The 18,446-nt window shown below is 37.6% G+C and overlaps 1 protein-coding gene across 1 annotated transcript in view; it reads right to left on the bottom strand.

Annotated features, from left to right (window-relative positions):
- Window positions 1-18,446, bottom strand: part of EYS (eyes shut homolog) — a 944,771-nt gene that overhangs the window by 607,121 nt on the left and 319,204 nt on the right. The window contains 2 exon segments of the mRNA XM_072855247.1: window positions 10,530-10,651; window positions 13,079-13,276. Of these exon segments, the coding sequence (XP_072711348.1) occupies window positions 10,530-10,651; window positions 13,079-13,276 (320 nt within the window).

Genomic DNA, 18,446 nt, shown 5'->3' on the forward strand with positions numbered 1-18,446 from the left:
GAACTCAGCACCCGATGCATTGAGAAACCAATGTATTAAGAAACGACGCATCTTTGTCCTTAGTACTCAGAGCCAAGGAACCTAACCTTATTAGGCTTCTATTTCATGTCACTAACTGAACTACATCGAGACAGGTGTGACACTGAGATATAAGTCAAGCTTGTCACACAGTGAAGCTACCTAAAGCATCTAGTCATTCACCTTTAAAAGAAAATGCACTTTCTTTGATATCTGCCAGTGCAGTGGTAACAACTAGTGCGTTCCTTCATGGTTCAATTCAGTTCCGTAGTATACGTCTGCCAATAGGCAGATTGTCAGTAAGAACTGTCTAAATTTAGTCTCCTTGCTCTAATGTCTTTTAGGGCTTGGGATAATAAGCAGAATTTTTCTGAAGCATGAATGCTGAGTTTCATTTATGTTTGCCACATGTGAACTGGTATGAGATGCACTGTTATGGACCAGCAAGAGTCAAATTATTTCAAACACTTGGCACATTTTGTCTGGCTCTGTTAAACGGACCACTGATTTTCTAGTGGGCACAAAACCAGACAAACATATGGAGAACATTTATAGGCAATCAGTACACTTACTCATAATTTGAGTATCTCAGCTGACTAATGAGGGACAGACTTAAAGCCAGAGATTTCCAAGCTGTTGTCCATACTGAGATCACAAACTGCTGTTTCAGAAGACTTGTCCTTTATGAATCTATTGGCCCAAGTAACTTAAAAACAACCATGTGTTAATATGTTTCTTAAGAGTCCATAAGGTTTAGACTCATTAGTGTTTTAGTTTAGATCAGGACTATGCTTTTGACATTAATTTCTTAATTCTCCTCACTTAACTGTGCTTTGCCTCACATCACACAGTGGTCTCAGTGCACACAAACCAGATTACTTTTGAAAGAAACTGAACCAGGAGATGTGCTTCAAGAGCATACCTAATGCTGTCCAACCAGTAATGAGTTCTGAAGAAGATAATCTATGGATAATATTCTGGACTTTTTTTGTTGTTTTTGTTGTTGCATAAAGAAGGTAAAAGATTTGCTTGGCAAGGGGTAATACACATCAAGTGTCTGCCGCTACACAAAAAGCTGACCCTGGAATTAGAATATACTTGGCTGGTGGAGCTCTGAAGTCAAGAACAATTTTTCTGTCAGCTATAGTGGGAGGAGAGCAAGGCCAGGGCTGAGTGCTTTTCAGAAACTACTGCAAATACATGTAGCATCTGCTCACATTTAAGAGTTAAAAACATCTACTATATGGATGACAGAAAATGGTTTCCTTACCAAAACCCATCCATGTAATGATTTGGATCCATTATATCTATTTTATATAAAAACGTATGCTAAAAGTAAAATGCAGGAGTTGCAAAATCATATACACTCAAAACTTAGGAAATGCCAGAATTAAGTTGGTTTTTATGATTCATTAGATTTAGCCCTTGTCCACCTAAATACCATGAAAGAATCTTTACCTACATGGATTCATCAGTGCATCACTCTCTCACTCACTGAATGAACATGGATTCATCAGCGCATCACTCTCTCACTGAATGAACATCACTTCATTCAGTGCATAAGAGAGCATGAGGAAATTGGTCTGATCTACAGGTGCAGTAAAGGGAAATACATTTGTTTCTGTTCACTTGTATTTAGAATAAAGAAAGAAACCAGAAGAGTTAGTTTTATGGTTTCAGTTGAATGTTGCCCTAAGAAAATTAAAATAAATTATACTTCAGCTGAAGTTGGTTTAGCCTAGCAAGTATCTTTTTATAGGTATAAATGAATTCCCCCTTTTCTTTCTTTCTGAATTTTCAGCTTAAGCTGTGATTTTCAGAACTGCTGAACACTCAACACCTGCAACTGAAGCCAATAGGAGCTGTGTTTTAAATTAAAAAGTAAATATTTGCAAGATACTTAGCTTCTTTGATGGCAAATGCCACAAAAATACATCATGAGAAAATGAGCAATGCTGTTCTCAGAAGAAGGTGTAGATGAGGCTTAAAAATTCCTACCCAGAATCATCTGGCATGACTTGAGAGACAATGAATTATTGCAATAAAAATTGGGGTGTGAAATTACAGTGAGAACTCCTTTTCAGTAATTGTCCTGATGCTCAGACTTATCCCACAGTAAATGGATTAGTTCATCATCCTTTTACTGAAAAATAAATTTAATCTTAATTCTTGTGTGCTGTATGGTAAAGACATGTATGTGGGCAATTTTCAAAGACTGATTGATGACCTATAAATTTCACCATTTAACTTATTTCAGAGTAATTTCCTTGTGGACCTATACCCTTCCATGACCTTCTGCTCTATAAATCTACTAAATACAGACAATTTACAGTATCCACTTCTCTGCAGCTAAATCCTCTTGTGCAGAATTCTCTTCCTTATGAATCTTCCTTCCTCCCTTCCTACAGAAGCCTCTGTAGCCCCAAGTCTCCATAATACCACTGCCAGTCTTCTAATGCTTTCAAAGGTACAAACACTTCATATCCCACCTCAAACAAAATGTTAGTCTCTATATAATGTAAAAATCGAATTTAGGGTTATGCTTTCCACAAACAGGCCACAGTTCTCCAGCCTGTTCCCTATTTTGTAAAGTTCTTCACTTCTTTCCTTGCTGTCGCTGTCCTCACTGCTGGCAGAACTTACAGCACACCATCTGGGACCACCTTCCTGTATCTTTATCACATTGATTTACCATCTGTTCAAAAGTCTCATTGGAAAGCCCATCCTTAACTTCCTCTTAATCTCCCTTTCCTCCACTTATTTGTAACAGTTTTATTCAGTTCTGTAGAGTATTTCAAATTCGGTTTATGAAAAAGACAATAGAAGGTTTTCATCCCTATGGTATTTACTGACATAGGTTAAAGCTAAGAATTTTCATATATGTCTGCAATTTCTTTCAAAAAATGAAAATAAAGCATTTAAAAATAATGTAATAAATAAATAAATGGAAAGTTGATGCTTGTTTGCTGTCTTCAACTTTCAATTAGAAGCGTAAGGCATAAGGCATCATAATCCCTTTATCCAAGCAATGTATAATTCCATGGATCAATATTAAGGACATTATCCTAAGTCAGTAAATCAACAGTTAATTTTGTGCATTCTAATGTCTTTGACTCAATTGGACTTATTAGAACATAAAGGAGTATACCCAATAATGACTAAGTTTTCAGTCTGTGTACTGCTATATCCACTAGCTCTGTAGTACAAGGCAGAGGAGGGAGTTATTTCACTAGATCTTCTTCAGAAAACTTTTATTGAAGGACTATGAAGACACTGTTCATTTTTTTAACTAAATATAGGTGGAAGATGAAATATATCAGGGATGACAAGTCAAGTCTTCAGGGCAGCACAGTGAGTTGTATTAGCAGTAGTACTTTGCAGAAGTACCGCTGCGGTTGCTAGTTTCTTAAGTGAACCCCAGCTGCTGTTATAGCTCTTTTCTGGGATGCGTAATTGGTAATCTGAAACTGATTTGTCAAACAGCACATTCACAATTTCAGCACATGGATTCTCTCAATGAAGTCAATGCATAAGTTTAAGTCACATACAAGTCAACTTGAATTTATGTGACCTGGGAACTGTTAAGAGCTTATTTCTTGTTATATACTCTATGCTATTCATGGTATGTGGTCTGACCTTTAGTTAAACCATAGTCTTTCAAACCAATTTCAATGGCAGAACTTGTTTGCTTTATTGAGACCTTAGAGGATTTCCACTCCCACAGAAATCTGGAAATTTTTCATTAATGCAGGCCTATCTAGTCTTTATTCCCATTTCAAGTGTCAGACCACCTGCTATCATCAGCTAGGAGGAAGAGCCTCCTGAAGCTCAGTTACTTCATCATACCTTGAGCATCTCTGGATGTTCTAAAATAAATTATAAATTTTGGAGATTATTCTTTTTCTTCTCCCTATTTAGCCGACAGTGCAGGAGATTCTGTTTTAAATGGAAATTAAGGGTGGATGACAAATTTAGGAAATTAGCTTAGGTTAGTCCAAAGACCTGACTAATTTATTTTTGGGTAACATAAACTGTTAACATTTAACTACTACTTTGTACCTTAGTTCTCAATGCCAGAGTTCCTTCCAATTAATCCTCCTTTCACAATTTATGTAATGAGCTAACATATTTGTGGGTTATGCTCTGGAAATATGATCTGTGAAATGGACCTCCTATCAACTCTGAGTATTTTTTGTGTTTAAAAAAACTTTAATAGTACTGTCTTTCCATCCTTCACATAAACCTTCCCTACAACCCAAAATGTAAGTTCCTAAAAGACCTGAATTACTGAATTTCACCTTGTTATGAGTCCTTTTTTTCTGCCACTTTAAAAACAGAAACTGAACAAGTAATCATTGCTTCTTTAGGTTCAAATTGACAGTATCTTCTATTATTGGAGAGCTCATTTCCGTAACATTACATTTTATTGAAAGGGAAATAATTGTGTTTTAAATCAAGTAGTGATAGAGAGGATATGGGATTGCAATAAAAAGCACTATTATTCAACTATAACTTTGCCTACAGTTTATATGTTTTAATTTACTATGTGGTAAGTACACAGAAATAATATCTTCCAGAAACAAAGCTCTGAAGAAACATCTAGTACAATTTGCTGCATGGATATCCATATACTAAAGTAACAGGATTTGCATTATATTTTGACATACAGAACACGATAAGCAAAAACTGAAGTCAGAGCTACTGTGAAGCTACTGTTTTTCTTTTTTAATGCAAATACCCAAAAATAATGTTTTATGTTATATAGACTATATGCTCCATCTGATCTTATAAAAATAATTAGGGACAACATCTCAACTTTATATAATACTTTGAATTAATTATTTTAACTTTTTTTAGATAATTTGCAAATTACTCTGGGTAAACCCTGCCTTACCATAAGCACAACCAGAGGCTAATATTCCAAATTTTTTTTTCACTTACTGTTTACTAGTTTTTTTGGTAAAATATTTTACTGTTTATATCTTTCAGTTTTATTCTATTTTTATTCATTACTTATACAGTGAATGCAGAAAGATTCACCCCTTTTCTTTTCCTCCGTTACTGAGAACTGCACCTCTTTCTTTTGCAGTGACAACACTACAGCCTTTCAACCATTCCCATACTTCTCTCATTCTATTATTTTGATCTATCAGTTTGACTGAACAATTGGATTATTTCTACACGCATGTAAACCCAAGATTTCACACTGGTTTACATAGGACTGGGCAAATGTTTCTTACTACAGTGAAAATAAAATCACTTACTTAGGAGGCCTTAATCAGGATTGTTTCATAATTAACAAAAAAAAAAAAAAAAAGAAGTAGATGATAATTGATTTACGAAGGGCAACTAGTGTCAGACCAACCTTCCCAGCATCAATATCTTTTTCAATATCTTACGTTTTTTGTAGTCAGACTAAAAAACAAGACAATTCTGTTTGAGCTGACTAATGATTGAGAATATATAGGATAGGCATCTGTACTAACAGTACTAGAAGTATTACCAGCTTTTAATTTTTGCTGGCCTAGGCGTCCTAATGAAGGAAGTGTGTACTCTATTTGGTTCCTCTTACTTGTCTCAGATTAGCTGCAATAGGTAAAATATTTCTTCTTCCATGACATTTCTATAGAAAAGCACTTTATAATTTGTCATATATTGTTTAAGATAGATGGAAGTTGATATGTTGGTAAGATGACTTGTCTATTTTTTTAAAAATCATCTGTTAATTGTGTATGTTTGGTTGTCACTACTTAACACATTTCCTTAACATCGCATGCGACTAATGTAATGCCCAGCCATCTCACTATATGAACAAATTTGGGAACTGAATAAAAAATAGATGTCCCAAATTTTATCTGAGCAACTCAGACATAGTGGTTTTTGAGTCCTCAGTTATAACATTTGCCCTTACATTTTGGCATACAGTCTTGGAGCACTCCACTGTTAGAATCTTGAGAATACAGTTGCTGTGTTCCCGCTTCTCTCTAAAGTTAGTTAAGCAAAACACTGTTTTTATCCTTCTTGCTGCTGCTCACTATGTGTCTTACATTAGCATTGAGAATAGTTTTTGGGTGGGAATTTTATGGTACTGAGAATCTATCATAGAGAAAACTTAAAATTCTGAATATGCCACCCAGAAAGAAAGACTACTCCCTTGTGGTGTAGTAGTATATGTTGAAGTCATTTAGAAGCTTTGGTTGTATCAGAATGAAGGGGACCATGTCCCTGGTGGGACTGGCCAATATAGACACCTTACATAAATATTCTACAGACAGATTTTACAAATCAGACCTTTTAAAACATCAGGAGCTGCATCACAAACCCAGCTTTTGTGATTTCCCACTGTCAAATTTAACCAACCTCCTTTTGTAGAATTCTGTTCTGTAGTAGGTCTGGCTGTTATGGAGTTAATTTTCTTCACAGCAGCCTGTATGGTGCTACATTTTGGATTTGTGACCAAAACAGTGTTGATAAGACACCAACATTTTAGCCATTGCTGAACAGTGCTTACACAGCATCAAGGCCTTTTCTTTTTCCCACTCTGCTCCCTCAATGAGTAGGCTGGGGGTGCACAAGAAGCTAGGAGGGGATGCAACCAGGACAGCTGACCCAAACTGACCAAAGAGATATTCCATGCTATGTAACGTCATGCTCAGTAATAAGAACGGAGGAGAGGTGGGTTTTGAGAAGGTGGCCATTGCTTGAAAACTGGTGGCTGGGCATTGGTGTACACATGGAAGGTGGTGAGTGATTGCCTTTGCATCACTTGATTTGTTTTCTTCTTTCTTTCTTCTTCCCCTTTCCTTTTCTTATTAAACTATCTCAACCCACAAGTTTTCTCGATTTTGCTCTTCCTGTTCTCTCCCCAATCCCATGGAGAGGATAGAGTGAGTGCCTGTGTAGTGCTTAGCTGACAGCTGGGGTCAACGCATCACACAAGTGTCATTTTTGGTGCCTATTTTTGCTGATGCATTGTTAAGATAACATGGTTATCTAGTTTTAAGGCTCTATATTATACCACATTACCAACACCAAAGAGGAAGAATACGTATTGCAAGTATCATTCTGGCAATGCTAATTGTCTCACTTTGGCCTAGAAAAATCAAAGATATTTGAGCTGTTGAACTGCAGAATGGAACTTTTATTAGCATACGGGTAGCCAATTAATTATTCTTGAGCCACCAGAGGGTCTAATATGACTGACAGTGGCTTGTGCTGGTATATAGTAGCTCTTGGGTGACTGGAATTCTCAGGTACAGTAGAAAATTGGAGCTTCCTTAAGCTGACATAGTTGTGTCATTCAGCTGTGTACTTCACCTATTCTGATCTCATCCCACGGTCCAATTCCTTAATGCCACCTACTGCCTGGAGACCCAAGGTAAAAAGGCTGTGAAGTATATGTTGCTATTAGAGTATGTATTGGAATTCTTTCTCACATAAAGATCTTTGGTCCTTGACTTGTACGATAAGGCTACTGTAATATATCTTTCGAAGAAAATTGTATTTGATGGAGAAATTATGAAACTCCTGAGATCTCCATCTGTTTTTAAGTCTTCCTTGATTATGCCACAGTTGCTCCCAATCCCCCAGTTTATTACCTTTTAGAGGAGGAGGAGGAGACCCTTTAAATTTCAAAAAATCATTCTCTAGGGGATTGTTATCTCAGTATCTGTTCTTTTACAGCTGCTCTGGCTGAAGAAGAAGAGGGAATGGGTATTCTTCCATTTTTATGAATATATGTTCATTCATTAATCCTCTTTGCATCCATCACTGAGGAATCTTGGTGTAAAAACGGCATCATTTGATGTGGAAGAAATTCAGTACTCTTTGATACTGAATACAATAAGAACATTGTATGTGGAATAATATAGTTGCATACAAACTGAATAATGCAGTCAGTTAGTGAGTGAGTCTTTTTTTGTCCCTTTCTGGATTCAACTTAAAAGATGATCCACATGAAAGTTATTTCAGAAACTTATATCAGAAATTTTTGTTTAAGTTAATATACTATAGAGAAGAATAGAGAAGGAGAAAGTATAAATATTGAATAGCAATACATTATTATTGCTGTAGCAAAATAAAACTACTAGCAATTCCCTATTTGTCTTAAAAATATGCTGATACTAACTTTTCAATTTAGCAGAGCCCATTCTGTATTCATTTTCCTTTTTTTTGAGCACAAAATTACATTACTATCAAAGATGCCAAAGAACAGTCTTCTAATAAAAAAAATACTGAAGATTTTTTATCTGTGCATTAACTAACATCAAAACGAACACTTTAGTATGAACACTTACTGTAACGTTGACAACATGGGTGAACTATGTTGAGAAAGCCATTGAGGTCTGAAAAAGATCAAATCCAAGGTCTAAAATGACACCTTGCCATTAAGTTTCTACAGTATTTATTTTCTGTAGTTAGTAACTGAATCCACATAGGTTAGACTTTTTTAACGTCAGGCTTTCTCTGAAACAGGGAGTCTGCAAGGATCTCACTGATTTGCTGTGTCACAGTCCATTTAAAATGGCATAGGTCTGTGACAAAGAAGATGAGAAATGTACAGGTACTGCAGGACAAAAATAAACACAAATGAATCAAGAAAATAACAGTGTGAAAGGCTTATGAAGAAAAATCTAAAACTGTGTTAAAAATTGCAGTGAGCTACCATTCTTTGTCAGGTTTAATTTTGCCCAAATTAAAAAGTCCCCCAGGATCAATATTACAACTCATTCAGTGAAGCTTAGCAGACATTCTTGGTGGAACAATATGTTTATTTTATAAAGAACCCATAATTTTTTCCATTTCTGATATCTTATTTTTGGGGAAAGGATGTTGTTTAAACTTTTGCATATACAGCTCCATTTTATCAGTCTCAGTTAAAGCATCAACTGCAGTTAGGAATAATATGTGGAATGTCTACGTATACAACACCATCTCATGGAAGATAGGACAGTACATGCATTGTGAGCATAAAATTTATTTCTGGAGTGCTCTCTAACCTGATTTTAAGATGGCAGTATGTGTCCAGTATGACAGCTTGAAATATTAATTGCAGTCTACTGGTAAAAAAATATGCATTTACAATAGCATCCAAAGACAAGAACAAAAGTGTCACAAGCTCTGTGGTCTCCATATCAAGCATTTGATTTTGTCCAAGGCATTTACTAGTTGTTGAAGTATATTTACAAGAAAATTTATACAATACATAAAGTATTCTAACTGTGAAAAGAAGAAACAACTCTGGAACTCAGAGTAGAGGATTTGAGAATATTTTCTTGAAGCATGTAACTTCTGTTCAAGTTTAAGAAATAGTGATAGCTGTGGGTTACCACCAGGGTTTGTCAGAAAAAAGTGCAATTTCTTTATGTGCATACTAAAAAAAAAAAAAAAAAAAAAAAGGCAAAACAACAAAAACCCAACCAACAAAACCCCAGAAATCCACACACCCCTCACACATTTCTGGGCTTCTGGGATGGAAGTCAGCTGGAAATCAGCAGGGGTGCCTGCTTCAGCACTAATACAGCCTAGCTATACAGTCAAGTAGTACCTGCAGAGTTGTTCAGTTCACCCAAAGTGGACATCTACAAGATGGGTAGCTGAATCACTCTCTGCGTTGTGCTGACTGCATCAGCAAGGATTCTAGCACCTTTGGTGGGTGCTTGGATGCTTAGCTCGTACCATATATAGACATTTGCATTCAGGCATCTTAATATTAATCTGAATTCTACACCTTGCTTTAACATTTTATTAGTTTAATATTCTCACAAACATGCTGGGAAAAACTAGAAGAAGGCAAAAAAAGCCACCCTTCTTCCTTTTTTTTTAAAACCACCCCCAATTTCTCTGACAGTCTGAATGTTTTGTAAGGACAATATTCATACTGTATAGTCTTAGTGTCCTTATTAAGTACATTGAAAACAAATTGGTTCCTGACAGATTCCTGGAGGGAGTGACACAGAACATGGGCCACCTCTGGTGCCAAAGTTTACACAATGTGAATGTCTTTCTTCTCCTTTCCTCCCATGAAGGAATCAGTTGATTGGATGCTGTTATTTCTGAGAAGAAATAAGTTATTTTTAACACTTTTCATGTTTCAGGAACGAATGTAGCTGAAGAATTTTGAAAATAAATGCTGAAGTACTTAAAGTAAAGCCATTTTTGGGGGGTAAAATACTTTTTAAGCCCCTTTGAAGCCAATGTCATGGGTGTAAATGAGTATTCCTGTCACTTATAATGAGGCCATAAACACACCTAGTTGAAAATATTCCGCTCCTTTTGAATTCCCCAAATAACCATGTTGACTCAATAACTGCTTTAAATGATAAAAACATTCCTCTTTCCCACTGCCTATATCATTACAGATAAACAAAAAAACAGTGACTGGAAAGCACGATTATAAAACTTGACAGGTGTATGGATTAAGTGGAGGTTTAGAACTCGCAATAGTATTGCTTTAGATTTCAGGAAGAAAACTTAGCAATCATTTTAATTAAAAGATATTCTCTACTAACCAGATGTAGATCAACACATGTAGAATTGTGTTCACAAGCATTGATTATGCAGTCATCAATGTCCTGGTCACATTTCAGTCCTGCATATCCTGGGTTGCACAAACAATAGAAGCCATCGACAACTGTAACAGAGATGGTATTTTAGTACTAAAAGTGTTTTAGAATAACAACAAAGTAGTAAAATTATGTAAGTTACAGTCATGACTACTAGCTGGAAAAGATTTGGACCGGCTTTACCTAAAAGGTGTGGACATGTTAAAAAATTGAAATAAATGAAATGCAATATCTCAAAACACCTTTTTAATATGAAAGCACATTCATGTACTGCATTTTACTTAAAAAATTAAAATACTTTGACATAAGAATTATAAATCAATGACCCATTACTAGCTTCTGAAAAAGTGATGGCATCTTATAAGCTAATGAGTAATTTTCCATCACAAAACTGTACACAAAGTACATAAGATTTTATCTTCGATATTGTGCCTAAATGAGATGGGGCAGTTAAACATTGTTTGGTTTGTTGGGGGGTTTTTCTGGTAAGGAATGCCTCATATTATACCACTATATTAAAGGAAAACTTGCTTGAGTTGAATTTGGCAGCTCAACCTATGATATATTTCAATGCTTCATTTTAATCTTAACAAGCTGATGATAAGAATCCTCTCCCTTTTTCATCATTAATGATACAAACGGAGAGGAAACTTTAGAGTGCTACATCCATGTAAGGAGCTCGTGACAGCAATAATTGCACTTCTTGCAGGCCTGCATTTATTCTAACCTCAAAGAGGTCCCTGGATTCTTCATTATCGCTGAGATTTACCTTGGAGTCTACTCTGACATTGTGTCTGTGCATGTAGCTGCTATTGTATTCATTAAATGCTTTCAGTCCTTCAGAGCAGGAGCATTATTCATTTGCTAAGAGCTTCCTAGCTTCCTCAGGTTTCCAGCTTTCTGCAGCCAGTGCGCACAGTGCAGAGGAACTGAGATGTCCACATAATATAACTCAAGTCCAGAGGCACCACAAGACAAGCTATCCCCAAAAGACCTGGCGCTTTGTGAGCATGAAGAACTTTACTGCAGTTCATCTAAATTCCAGTTCAAAAAGATCTCTGAACCAATGTAGAGTACATAGAAAACATCTGTAAACTTGTTAGGAAACAGTCTTCACTAGATAAAATATGAAGCCACTCACCATATATGGGAAGATAGAATTCTTAAAGCTTATTGAAAGGGGTTTTTGGGGTTGTTTTTTTTTTTTTTTAACTAGGAGAGTTTTAGGCAATGGTATATTTAGTAATTTGGGGTCAGTTCTTTAAGATCTCATCTGAAACCACTAAGTTGATTAGATCATCTGCAAACTTGTGTAAAAATTTTGAATTTCAGGGAAATTCTCCAGTCTTCGTTCTCATTTTAAAAGGCATGTGGGGAAACACAAGAGAGATGTAGCAGAAGACAAACACAGTTGCTCAGTGCTTAAAGTGTGGGACCTATGAGGAAAAGTTGAGTCAGACGGGCTTGCTTTGTATTAGTCCCTTCAGAGAGGGTTAATAGTTAGAGGGCTATATAACAATAACTTCAAGGGCAGTTGCACAAATGACAGAACTGGATTCTTCTTAGTAGTGTTAGATGATATAATAAGGGGAAATGGCCAAAAGTTACAGCTTAGGAGATTCAGATGGGATTGGGGGGAGGACATTACAAGAGTAGTGAATCGGTGGAATAGGTTATCCCAAAGACTTTGTGGAATTTCTGTCCATCCTTAGAGGCTTTCAAAACTCAGCTAGAAAAAGCCCTGACTGACCTGTTCTGGCACAGTTAATAGTCCAGCTTCACGCAGGTTTGACTACATGACCTCCAGCTGTCATTCTGCTTTCCAGCCAGTATTATAAGATTCTGTGAAAATTACCACTTCTATTTATTTTTTACCAAGCATAGAAAGTGTCTGATAGGTGGTAACAGCTCCATAAAACTTTCCAGTAAGTACTCCATACATAATGGGTGCTACTAAACTTAGCCTGCCAATCCAGACAGAATATAGTAGTAATTCATTACCAAGTTGCTTCTAAAACCTTTAAGTATATCTATCAGTGAAAATGGAAGTTACATAGTTATGTGACAGAAGGTGCTTAATAGTAAACAGTCACTCCATTTTGCATCAGTTTGATATTTAATGCAGTTTTTGGACTCGTTAGAATTATGACATATACTGCCTGACTGCTCCATGAGCTCCTTTTCAGCACCTGAATATTCTCTCATCGAATGCACAATGTAAGATATGTTTGGCTAATTTAGGTATCAAAGGAGACAGCACAAATCTCATTAAAATTTCTCATTAGCTGCAATTCTGACCCCCTGAACACACAAACCCCAGTGCCAGGAGTTGAGGCATTTTGGCAAAAATAATCCTCCTGGTGCTGGCTGTGGAGCTTCAGACAAGCTAAATTTCAGTAAATTATCCACTGTTCTCCCCAGAGCAGCTCAATAGCTACAGATGCTTCAACAGAAAGACTACTCTACATTAAAGTGAGTAACCAGACTGAACTCACTGTCATAGCAGTATCCGTGGAGGCAAGGGTTAGAACTGCACTCATTGACATTGATCTCACAACGTGGACCTGCAAAGCCCTTCACACACTGGCACTGGAATCCAAGGGGAAAAACGTCCAAATTCATTTCTTCTATACACACAGCTCCATTCTCACAGGGATTGCTGGCCTCACAAGGCCTAAACTCACAGTTCAAGCCTGAAAAGGAAAATGGCAAAGCTGTCAGTGTTTAACTAATGAACATATCTCTGCAGCTGCTGCCTATTATGAGCTGTATTTTCTTTATAACCCTGGTTAAAATTGAGTTGGAGGGTCTCAGAGGTACATATATGTATATTATCATGCAGAAACATTTAATCGCTTTGTAGAATTACAAACAAAAAAAGACAATTTTATGTTTTGTTTATATAATGACATTGCATTTTAAAATCAAAATAGCTATCTCAATATATTTTATAGTTTTTCTGTTTACCCTTATCCTCTAAAATGGCTCAAAAAGTGTATTTAAAAATAATTGATGAATTTTGTTTTTAAGCTTCCAGTTATTTCTTCCTGATATCCTGTTGTCACAGCTATCATATGAGCTGTTTATACATTAACCCATAATCCTGAACATCAGTGAAATGCAAGTAACCTTGTATAATTATTCTGCTTGCAATTTATGACTACACACAAATTATTTTACTGAAATTAGGTATGTATTTAATAATTACTACCTCCATTGTTTATAAAAATTCTGTACAATAGAAAATCTCACACAGTCCCTTTTTACTTTTTCCTAACAAACACGGTAGTGTCTAACAGATTATATATGTTTATCTGGTCTAATCAACGAACTGTGTGATGGTGATTTGGGGTTGCAGATGCCCTCATCTAAATCTTTAATTTGCAATAAATAGATCAAAAAAGATTAAAAGGCCCTTTAAAGTGAGTCTTAGTTTGCTAGAAAACATAAGAAAGACTGATTAATGTTTTCCAGTAACGAAACTCAAAATGATGAGGGCAGAGAGAACAGAGATCAAATGGGTTTGGGTTTGTAAAGGTGCCTCCCTTTTCCCTCAGTGTTGCGGAAGGCAAGTCTATTCTTTCAGGTTTAGTTTCAGACAGAGCTCAGTGGCTTTCAGGGCTGCAACAAACTGCACAAGACCCTCGGAGCTCCTTTGAAGCCCATCTGCCTTTCTGTGACTGCTGAGACTGGGCTGTGTCTGTGCTATGCTTTCTGCCAGAGCTGCCCAGGGTTTGCTGTACTCCAGGCCCTCTGCCCACTTCCCCAGTGCCATTGCCCCAGCTCTGGTTGCCCAGCCATTCCTTCCTGGAGCAGCTTCTCCCTGCCCCAACAACTTCCCTCTTCATTAGGCAGGCTGTAACCTTAACCCAGTGATGGGCAATGTGATGCTATAACATAAAGCACCTGGGTAGTCATGTTGAAAATCAAATCCATACAGTTATGTTGTGGTGGGTTGACCTTGGCTGGCTGCCACATGCCCACCCAGCCACTCTCTCACTCCACCTCAACAGGGCGGGTGGAGAAAATAAGACAGAAAACCTGTGGGTCAGGATAAAGATAGGGACATCACTTACCAATTACTGTCACAGGCAAAAGAGACTCGACTTTGGGAAAACTGGTCGAATTGATTGCCAGTTAGAATAGCATGGTGAGAAATAAACACAAAACTAAAACCATCTGCCTCCATCCCCCTCTTCTTCCCAGGCCCAACTTTACTCCTTCACTCCAGACTCCTCTACCTCCTCCCCACCCCTGAGCAGGGGAATGGCGGTTGTGGTCAGTCCATAACAGTTCTCCTCTGCCCCTCCTGCCTTCTCACATTTTTTCCCTGCTTCAGTGTGGACCCCCCACAGGCCACAGTTCCTGCCAGGAGCCTGCTCCACCATAGTCTTCTCCAGAGGCTGCAGGGGAATTTCTGCTCTGGTGCCTGGAGCACCTCCTCCCCCCACCCCCTTCGCTCACCTCAGTGCTTGCAGGGCTGTTTCTCACACTTTTTCCCTCACTCCTCACTGCCTGTGCAACGTTTTGCCCTTTCTTACATGCATTTTCCTGGAGGCACCACCACCTTGGCTGGGGGCTCAGCCGTGCCCTGCGGTGGGTTGGTTGGAGCTGGCTGGAACCGGCTGTATCCAGCACGAGGCAGCCCCGGCCTCTCCTCACCGCGGCTGCCCTGCAGCCCCCGCTGCCGGCACTGAGCACCTGCACCCGGTACACGAGGTAAGCCATGTTCATGAGATGGGTAATACTACTGAGAATTTTCAGTTTCTTTTCAGGCTCAAAATTTTGGACAAGAATTCCTGACAAAAGACTCAACCAGTGTTACAGGTCACCTATAGTATATGGCAGCTTTAAGTTTGTAGACCAGTTGCTAACTAACAGAACTGGCAATTCATACAGGGTTTTTGGATATAATTTTGGGGAAACTGAATCAGTTAAGTGGTTAGCTTATTCTGGAGGAATATATTGAATATTTTATTATGGTTTCAGAAGAAGATGACTTTAACTACAGCACAGTGGTTGAGATCGAGCTACAGTGCCACTTAGTGCCATTCTGTGACTTATTTGAAAGCTTAAAATTCCTTAAATTTGTATGATATGGTGCAAGGATGAAAAACATTCATTGGATAACTTCAATATTAAGGTGTCCATAAGACTGAATGTTATTTAAATTTAACGTGGGAAATGTACTTTTATATTTACTGAGATGCATAGTCCAAAAAATGATTTGGACTCTGCTATAAAAAAGGATGGTCAGGCGCACAGTTATTATATGCTTATTATTGGTTGCAGTCAGCTGAATCTGTGTTATCTCCTCCTTTGCTTGTACTGTCATTATAGACAAAATTTTGTTAGCCTGTACTGCATTAGCTGCCTTCTTTTGTTTTACTGTTAATCACATAGTAACTGTTGATCACATAGTAGCACGCTGGCTATGAAGAGGCCTTCTTCATAATAATGAAACATGCACTGTCCAAAATGTCAGCAGGATTTTAGGTAAGCTGATTCCTTACTGTAAGACAGAGTCATCTAAGGACTGAATTCTCAAGGATTCTAGTAGCAAAAGCAACAAGTAGGAACAGAATTAAGGTAAAAAACAAGAAAACAACAACCCTTTGACCCCATTAGTCATGCTGACAGAGGAGAGAAAGAATGGCACAAGTTGTTCCCTGTCTTTATGTCACCACTGGTCTCCCCGCTGCAGGATGATCCTGCCATAGGAAGCCGACTCTCAGATCTGGAATTCATGAAATTACATAGCAAAAGCAGCCATATGGCACATTGAGATTTTGCCCTGAAGTTTTCATCTTTATATCACAACAGCTTGACATGGGTGACAACCCTGTTGATTCCTGAAGTGAAGTTCACACCCACACAAATAAGCTTAACACATGGTTCACAATCATAAGTGGAACTGTCAGATGATCCAGTAATGCAGTACTTGTTTTTCTTCTGTTGATGGAAGAACCTTTAAACAGATTTGCCGATCCTCTTACATGCCAAGTGTTTGTATGGGTAGAAATTTCTTGTAGACAAAGCAAAAGTCATGCCACAGTGCATCAGTTTTCCCCTACTATAGTATTCTTCTCTAATGCTAAATACCACCACTTTTTGGATGAGAGTGTAACAGAGTTTTGGTGAACAATTGCAAAATAAAGAGGCAATAAGAATCAGTGAGGACATATGTCCTGAAGGCCACAGGTGTATATAATTTACAAATATTTGTCCAGTATAAATAGGACTGTGCACAGTTCTGTCATATGACTGCTAATGAGTTTTAAGTTTTTAATCTCAATATCTTGTGGCATAGTTTCATGAGTTAACTATATATTTCAGAAAAGTATTACCTTTTTTTAAAAAAACCTCTCAATATACTCCAGACCCCTGTCTTCTATGTATGATTTTTATTTCAAACATTCTGCTCTGCTGATTCAATAACATATCGGGTTTCTTCTGCCTTTTCTTTCCACAGTGTGTGTAGAAAATTGTATCATTGACCAAAGAGTAACTGAACAACTTTTGTCTGGTCTGAGTCCCTCCAAAAAACAGTCATCTTCAAAGAACTATGGATAAAGATGTATTTTTCTTATTCAGAAATTAATAATTTATTTTAAGCTTCAGCTGAAGATTATTCTTACTATCTGAAACACAATTTCTGAGAAGATTTTTGGAAATATTTGAAATGTAAAAGGTTCAATGTGAACAGACTCAGAAAGGAAGGTAACCTGCACTTTCAGGTTCTTCTGTTGCTTTCATAAATTTTAACACATATTGACATATTTATCACCTCAAATCCACTAAGTGATGATAAGGTTTTGGGGTTTTTTTGTGAATGCTTGGATAGATGTCGTTCACTCTGTGCTCTGAGAAAAGGAGCCTGAATCTGTCTTCTCTATTAGCTCATATTAAATAAGTGTAAGGCTACTGTTAGGTCTCCCTGAAACTCTTCTCCAGGGTGAACAAGCCCAGCTCCCCCACAGGTGGAAAAACAGCATGAAAGAGTCATTGAGTATCTCAGACTTCTCCATATCCTTTGTCAATTCAGTAATGTGATCTCATTTTTCTCCATCTTTCTTTGTTACTGGTAGACCTATGGAAATCTTTCTTGTTGCCCTTCAGTTGCCTTGATAGTTTTAGCTCCAGTTGCCCTTTAGCTTTCCTAATTCTGCTCCTGTGTGACTGGGTGCCTCTGGATAGGTAGCTCACCATTACACTACCTTCTGTGCACTTCCTTTTCTCTTTAAACTCAGCCAGGAGTTCTCCATTTGTCCATTTTTCTGCCACATCTGCTTGAGTTCCTGCACATTGGAAAGAACTGTGCTTTGAGGAAACTGTCCTTCAAGATAAATCAGTGGGCCCAAGATAAAACAGTTTTCCCTTCAGTGCAGTCTGTAATGGGAGCTTGCCAAGCAGATCCCTGAGCAAACCGAAGCTAGATCACTGAAGTCCAGAATCATTATTCTCCTACTTGAATTTCTCCTTTCTCTTAGGACTATAAACTCCATCATCTCACTGCCATTATTGCCAAAGCGGGTTTTGACCTTTACATCCGAAACCACCTCTTTCTTATTCACGAATAGAGAATCCAGATAAGTACCTCCCCCAGTTGTCTCACCCCGCAATTGTTTCAAAAAACTCTACTCAACATGGTCCAAAAATCTCCTGGATTACTTCGGTCTTTCCATGTTGTCTTTCCAGCAAAGGTCAGGGTGGTAATATCCCAATGAAAACTGGGGCCTATGTTCATGAGTCTTTTTCCAGTTTCCTAAAGATGACTTCACAAACTTTTCTGGATCAAGCTGTCTGTAGCAGATACCCACCACAATATTTCTTTAAATGGTTCCCTTTTCATCCTGCCCCATC

Source organism: Ciconia boyciana, chromosome 3 (genome assembly GCF_034638445.1).
Source record: "Ciconia boyciana chromosome 3, ASM3463844v1, whole genome shotgun sequence".
Taxonomy (NCBI): domain Eukaryota; kingdom Metazoa; phylum Chordata; class Aves; order Ciconiiformes; family Ciconiidae; genus Ciconia; species Ciconia boyciana.